Below are 8,070 nucleotides of genomic sequence, written 5' to 3'. Positions count from 1 at the left end.
TGTCCATATTGTTTGGGAGGTGCTGCTTCAGGTCTTGGTGATAAAAGAAATAAGAAGTGCAATATATTTGATGACTCCAATAGTTGGAAGGTTTATCAGACACTAAAACACGGTAACAAGACAATTAACACATTTCCTGTGCTTCTTCCAAACCAGCCTCACTGGGATAAACATAGGAAATATGACTTTCATGCTCATGAAATAAATCTAATAGGAAAGTTAAATTAAACACGCTGACTCTAACACCCGACCGGTCAAAGGAATATCTGCAGATGAAGTGTTGCATTGTGGGCAAAGCTGATTTTGACATAACTGTTTGACCAGAGGACCCTCCCTTTTTTATTGGATTTCCAGACACCCTCTTCACCGGCGTCCACCACTCCATTATCGTTCTGAGCTGCATCAGCCCCCGTGACCACCGGTCGCTCGCCGGTGAACTCGCCGGTATCTCGTCCACATGACACCGCTCTCTGATAAAGACTTCTTCTCTCTTTTTCACGGAAGACTGTGAACTGCACTTAGCTCAGCTGCTCACCTGGGACTGAGCCTTCAGACTGAGCTCACCAGAGAAGCTCCACCAGACGGCACAGCGGCCGAGATCAAACTGGGAACCAAACAACCGGGGGAGGGGGGGGCGAGAATTGTCAACTTACTCTGCTCATTAAAAAATAAACCTCTCAACAGCCGTGGTATTGTCTCGTCTCATTTTGGAGGAAGAGCAGAGGAGAAGTTACCACAAAGTTGGTGTGCGGCAGAGTTATTATTATTATTCATTAAAGTCAGTCGTCTTTCAGCAGCAGCCAGTCAGACAAACGCTTTATTGATTACCATTTGAATTGAAGCTTTAAAACAGGAGGAGAGGATACAGCATTTTAATGGGACGGGGGGGGATTATAAAGAAAGCCAAAGAGCATCTGACACACTCCTGAAGCAGAGAATTGTATGTGACACGTCTGAATGGGATTCACAGCTCATAGGAAATCCTCTCGAATGTGACACGTAGCTGCCGGGATGTGCAGGAGACGTGTTGTCGAAATGAAAGAGAGAGAGGACAACAAAAGAGAGAGATAGAGGACGGTATGTGACATGTTTCCTCATGAGACATATGGCCGCCCCAGCTGGAGCGCTTATATTGTCCCTATGATAAGTGGCTTTATTCTCGGTCCACTTCCTTTCGTTTCTCAGTTTTATTGGATTGCTCCCTTGCTTCCCTCTTCACCCCCCCCCCCCCCCCCCAATCTTTATTTCTGCCATTTCTCTTTATTGCTGCCAGGAAGTTTAGTTGACTTGTCTCGTGCTTGTACTCACACGAAGACACACACACACACAGGCACGATCGTTAACCAAATTCTCAACAGGAATTATTCATCGTTCATTACAATGAGATTAACATCCGAAGACCTATTTCTGGGTTTTAAATCCTTTTCCCAGTGAATTTTAAAAGAGTTTCACCGACTATAAAACGTTGAAGCTTCCCGTGTGGGTGCTTTCTTTGTCCTGTCCACACTTCAGGACACACCGGTGTCTAGTAATATCTTTTATGACGGCGATGAGCAGGGGAGCAACATGATTCTACTGTACAACAGCCTGCAATAAAACATTTAAATATATTTCATAATAAAGATACTGTCTATTAAAAAAAAAGACCTTTGAAATAATAACATGAAATTTGTTGGAATCAAATCCGACCCAAGCCACATCACTTAAGCCCAAATTAAAGTGTTGTGTTGTGTTGTAGCATCAACATCTCACTTGAATGAACAAGTGAGTCTGGTTTGTTGTTCTGATTATCTCACTGTAATGCAGTTGTGTTTCTGATGGTATAATATTTATTCAAATTATCTTAATCACCCCCTGGTGGTGAGCAGCAGCATAGGTCATAAACCCTGCCTCCTCCATGTTAGTAGGTGGGACAAGGACCAAATTAGAAAGTTACATCATATTATCTCAAAGACTGTCCCTGTCATTTTAGAGAGGTTTTAGTCTTTAAGTGTTAGTTTGGTATGAAATAGTTTATTTGATACAATAAAAACAGGGTAAAAAGGTTTACTTTTTTTTATGACGGCGATGAGCAGGTGAGCAACACAAGTATACCGTACAATAGCCTGCATTAAAAATTTAAATATATTTTATAATAAAGATACTGTCTATTTAAAAAACAAAGACCTTTGAAATAATAACATCAAATTTGTTGGATCAAATCCAACCAACCCACATCACTTAGGCCTAAATTAAAGTGTTGTGTTGTAGCATCAACATCTCACTTTAATGAACAAGTGAGTCTGGTTTGTTGTTGTGATAATCTCACTGTAATGCAGATGTGTTTCTGATAGTATAATATTTATTCAAATTATCTTAATCGCCCTCTGGTGGTGAGCAGGAGCATAGGTCATAAACCCTGCCTCCTCCATGTTAGTAGGTGGGACAAGGACCAAAGTAGAAAAATAATATATTCTCAAAGATTGTCTGTGTTATTTTAGAGAGTTTTTAGTCTGAGGCTGTTAGTTTGGTATTAGATTGTTTATTTGATACAATAAAAATAGGGTAAAAAGGTTTAATTGACGCAATTAGTCGACCATGTGATTCAGCAGTACTTCAAAATGGCAGCTCCACTCCACCATCCCCACTGGCTCCACTTTTGACTCCAAATAACGTAAAAAATTCAAGATGGCGGCATCTTGTATCTGGAATTCTTTAGCTTTGTTTATGTACAACAGGAAGTGGAAACACGTAAGGGAGAGTCTATGATTCCTGCTCAAACTTCAGTCAGCACACACTTTTTCTTCATTTTGTGTTAAATAGAACAAATGTTAACACTCTCACTTGGATCACACAGCACAGTCTGCTACACTTTCACACTTTAAACTGTGTGAAACTTGGTGAGATTATTAGAGATCAAATATTGACCGTTTTCTCACCAATGTTCAAACAGAAGTGTGAAATATGAGTGCGGTCAGAAGTCAACAAGCTTTTCTCTGATCTCTAAATTGTTTCACCCTCTACTTACGGTTTCTTCTAACACACGGAGCAGATAGAGACAAGTATGACACAATATCTACACACACACAAAAACTGATATTGATGAAAACTTGTTTATAATGGAATAAAGGAACAATAACAATTCATTGCGTTCATGTTTTCTACTTGTCTTTAGACTGACTGAGACTAGTTGTAGCCCCACAAATCTGTGTAGGACAAAAAATGCCGAAGAAAGATTCAACACAGACTCGGCCTCGGTAAAAAAACACACTAAATACATTCCTGCAGAAACACTCGATAACACATCTCTATAAAAAAAATCATCCTCTAAATCAAACATCATTGGCTTTTGTGTAATTTTCAAAGTTCTGTGCTGTTGACAGAGAAAAAGTATTTTTAAAAGATCAATTGTTGAATACGGCACCAACAGGGATACAAAGTTGATTCCTTTGACTTTTGAATGCAACATTTAAGTTCTTCCATAAAAAGACCTAAACCAAATCATCTTAATACCAGAGCTATTGAGAAATATGGAGACATTTATTGAAAGATTCGTTAAATAGGCTCAAAAAGATAATGAATAATACAGATTAGATTAAAAGCAAAGTGAATCTCCATCTTATTAGTTTCCGGCCCCGGGTCTGAGATGGTGCCAGGTCCCATCAGATGGTGGTTTGTCTGCTGAAGAGGTCGAGGGTCACGGCAGAGAGGAAAGCCGGGATGCTCTTCTGGTGATGCAGGTGAAGCGCCACCATCTCTCCCAGAGTCTTGGAGAACTCGGTCTCCATGAGCTGCATGCTTCCATTGGGGCCCTGCACACAGAGACACAATAACATTAACACACATGCAATAAAGAAAACAACACACAATATTGAATAATAAGATCTGGGTTCTTCCACTACATCCATCTCTGGGGAGAAACTTTCAAAGTGAAGTGAGATCATTTAAAGTTGTTATTGTCTACCGGGGATACGTGAAGAGTGTGTGTGTGCATTGTGTGTGTGTGTGTGTGTGAGTGCATTCACAGCAGGGTGAAGGTGTCTAAATCTGTGTGGATTAATTAAAAGAAATGAGGAGCAGCTCGGGGCGGTGGAGTGAAGGAGAGAGGGATGAGGGAAACGAGGGATAAAGTAATTAAAGCATCACAGGCGGAGGAAGGTAGCGAGGACCCGAGTCCCACGGCATGCTGGGAAGATATTGAGACATCCGAGGAAATGTCCTGTGTCCATGTGTGGAGGAAACACAGATCATTGTTTGACAATTTTATCATGTGAAGGCTCATAAAATGAAAAAAAAGAAAGTGAAGGGACAACACTGAGGAAAAAGTATCAAGATAAATGAAAGAGCGGGAGAGGAGAAGGGAACGGGTTCGGAAAAGAAAGATTTAATACTGCAATACATCATTTAACACATGAACACTTACTGAAGGTCCAACCTTGAAAATGTTTTATTATAAAGCCTGATTGTTGATTCTAGCGGATCTCAGCAGTAGCAGCGGAGTCGCTGGTATGTTTCCGTGTGATGCAAGTGCAAAAAAAAGAGAGAAAGTGAATCCCACTAGATAAACTAATAAGTGTGCTTCTTCACACACAACAGGCAGAGGTGAACTCAGCTGTTCACTTCTGTGTGATCAGCCACAAATCTCCGATGGGTGAGAGGAGACGATAACTGAACTAATGACATTTGCTAGCTGACTGCACAATGCTAAACCGGGGCTAAATGCAGCATGGAGGGCGCCTGGGGGACGGAAAGAAAAGATTGGCTTCCTACTTCACTGTTCTTCAGGGACACGTAGAGAACGGCATTAGTTTAAATCCAGCAAGCTGCAATTTAACGTAGGTTTAAATGATATTTAGCAGAAAAGGGGGTTAAAGAGAACTCTCGTCCTCGGAGAACTGCATGTATGTGAAAATTGAGCCTAAGTGACAGGTGAGAACACTTGTGTGAACATGTACACAACATTGACACAATGACGAGGGCTTATTCTGGTTCATTATGAAAGTCTGGTGGGACAAATAAGATGACAGGTCATTAATGGGAAAATACTGAGGGATGATGCCACAACACAGCTGGATGTGTTATGGTTATGTGGTTGAGTCTTAGACTACCAGACCACCAGGACACTGGGATTAAAGATTACATGTCTATTCTTGTCTTTCTTTGGGTTTTATCAACAAGTTATCAACTACAAAACAGTTTTGTTAAAACAGAAGCCGCCTCCTCCGTTTTAGATGCATTCATAGTGAGGTGGTTAAAAACATCATCTCGCATGAGGCTGGTATTAGTGTTTTCCCTTCATAATTGAAAGAGTCTCCATTAATCTAATTCCTCAGTTTGAGTAAGAGCGACTTCAGGGACTTTCTCGGTGCATCTCTTTGTATATTTTAATAGCACTTAATGGACCAACTTTGACTGAGTCAAAGGACTGAGGATTCGGCCTCGGGGTAATATGGATATGTGTACCAACATGACTTCAGTGCACAAACTAACAGAATCCAACCAGACACATTCAGCACAGAGAACTAGCTCATGCACATTAAGTCCATTTACAACACAGAGACGAGTGTCTAATTAGACAGGTGTCTGCTGAATAATGTCTGTTAGGACGTCTCACAATCTCATGGATCTGGTCACGTTAGAATTAATCTTATTTTAACGGCCTGGACACTGAAGGGAGGCGCTCCAATAGGTTGTAATCACACCATCTTTCTCCTGACTGCTTCTCAACTAACCGCCTCTCTCTGTGGCTTCTCTTCCCTGACACTCCCTGGTGTTTCCCTTCCCTGCACGTCTGTCTGAAAGCTCTGCCATGTCCTCAGGGGGCTGTTCTCTTCACATGCTCACACACCAACAAGTGTGCACATGGATCGAGAAACCGCGGGAGCTCGGGGAACATGGAACACACACATCAAGGAAGAGCAATGACACCCGTTACCATGGAGACATGGAGTTGTCTGTAACACCTTCTGCCAAAGTTTGTCGTCAGCGCAGACTGTATGTGTGAGTGGGCGTGTGTTTGTGTGTGTTTGTGTGTGTTTGTGTGTGTGTGTGAGAAAGAGACACCGCGGACGAGCTCATGAAGGCCTGTGGAAGCTGAGGACGCCCACAGTGAGTCACAAGGAAAAACTGAGAAAACAACCTTGAGAAGTGACATGGAAATCAGGAGGATATTCTTTTATCAACTGCGTGTTGTTAGTTGTTGGTGTCTTCCTCACTGAGGCCTCACATCTATTAAACCACAGGGTTCAAAGTCGTTAATTGACAGACCAGGAGTCTGCAGCCATGCTGGTGGAGGCTCGACCTATGCACAGCAGGGTCTGGAGCTGAATGCTAACATACGAGTTAACCTATGACAATGCCACGACACCATTAGTGCAGCCAAGACTCAAACATCTGGTAATTAGCTCTGAACACAGAGGCTGATGAGGGTGCAATCACTTTAGCTGGAATCTGGTCTTGAACCAAAGTACTGGTCAAATAAAAATGCTCTATACCAAATTACATGGTGGTCTATTCAATACATGTTGGTTGTTAATAGTTAGGGTGGAAAAGGTGAGACATGCACCCAACCAGCTCAGTCAATAAACTGTGGGATGTATTGGATTTAAATGTCAAAGACCTGATGAAACAAAGAGCACACACTCGAATGAGATATTCCTGAAACGACATTTCAACCAAGGCTGTTCTTCCCTGTGTGGAAGAGACCGAGAGCAAAACAACGAATGACAGCATAAGAACTTAATCATCTGGTGACACTTGATGTGCAAAGTCTTCACACAAACATCCCACACGCTGAAGGTTGTGACTCAGCTCCTCATCTTTTCTACCGGCGCTCCTCTTCGTCCAAACCGAGCACCGAGCGCCTTTCTGGTTTCTCCCTATAATTATCTTTTCTTTCAAACACATCATTATCTCCAGTCGAGAGTTTACTGACATTAGCAGTTGCATGGCACCACATTTATAACAATCATCAATGTAGATATGAATGTTTGTGGAGATTCTTCTGAATTTTGGATTTTTCTGAATGTGCTTTATTTTTTCTTTCTTCATTTTTGAGGTAGATCAATATCAGAGTGTCAAGGTGAGATTTCAATATGTTATTTTACAGTAATTGAAGCTGTCACACACTTACTTCTTAAATAACATGTTTTTTTTTTAAATTAGAATTATGCCCCAATGTGATGATCTTTCTTCAATCAGAGATGATCATTCTTTTACACTCAAACTCAATCAACTTATTAAATAACCAGGTTACTCCTAAATGTAACTTAATTGAATGCACAAATATCACCATCTAATTTGATAAATTAATGAAAAATAAGAAATGGAAATTAGCATGCTTGCTGTGGCCGTACCTGGCTGTCACTTAAAAATCTATTTGTAACCATATTGGCTAACCTGCCTACTGGAACATTTTGCAATTCTGTTTGTGTATTTGCAGGTTGGGCAGATGTTTTTATCCAAATCGACAAAAAAACAAAAGTGACACCACAGAGCCTTTGAAGAACAATTCAATAAGACAAAGTGAAGCAAATGTAAATGTGCATAGCAAGTGCTAGCTAGGCTTGTTAAGTGGTTAGAGGTGATAGGAGAGCAGGTGCTCTCTGGAGAGAGGAGTCTTCAAGAGGTTCTTGATAATAGAGGGACACCCCTGCTCTGATAGCATTTGGAAGCTTGTTCCACCAGCGAGGATCCAACAGTCTGAGCTGTGATTGCTTTGTGTTCAGGGAGGGCACACATCTGTGCAGGCAGGGCACACTTCTTCTCCCAGCGTACAGATGGAGCGGTTCCGCCATTTCAACTCGTTAGCACTGTTAAGGTCTGACTTACTCACCCATCAGTAGTTTGTGATTAAAATTAATCCTCTTGTTTTATTGGATGGTTCCTCTAAAAAGTTTTATAGGAGGATGAAAGGCCTTTTCTTATTGTAATAAGAGAACTCTTAATTTTTCTTTTTATGTGCCCCACAGGGTCACATGTTCAACATTGCTTGTTAAATGTTGTTTTTATTTTTTTATCTCGCTTTTTCAAAAGATGTTTAAAGAAGGTCAAGGGATTTTTTTTTATTATTATTTATTCAAATACTGACCT

The 8,070-nt window shown here is 41.0% G+C and overlaps 1 protein-coding gene across 1 annotated transcript in view; it reads right to left on the bottom strand.

The window, feature by feature from the left end:
• Positions 1–3,078: 3,078 nt before the first annotated feature.
• mad1l1 (mitotic arrest deficient 1 like 1) overlaps positions 3,079–8,070 on the bottom strand; it is a 54,244-nt gene continuing 49,252 nt past the window's right edge. Inside the window, exon 18 of the mRNA XM_061091096.1 lies at positions 3,079–3,791. Coding sequence (XP_060947079.1) covers positions 3,642–3,791 — 150 coding nt within the window. The 3' untranslated portion in view covers positions 3,079–3,641. The remainder of the gene's footprint in view (positions 3,792–8,070) is intronic.

This window comes from Limanda limanda, chromosome 2 (genome assembly GCF_963576545.1).
Source record: "Limanda limanda chromosome 2, fLimLim1.1, whole genome shotgun sequence".
In the NCBI taxonomy this organism is placed as follows: Eukaryota; Metazoa; Chordata; class Actinopteri; order Pleuronectiformes; family Pleuronectidae; genus Limanda; species Limanda limanda.
Note: the sequence above shows the minus strand (reverse complement) of the source record. Positions and strands in the feature narration are given on the sequence as shown.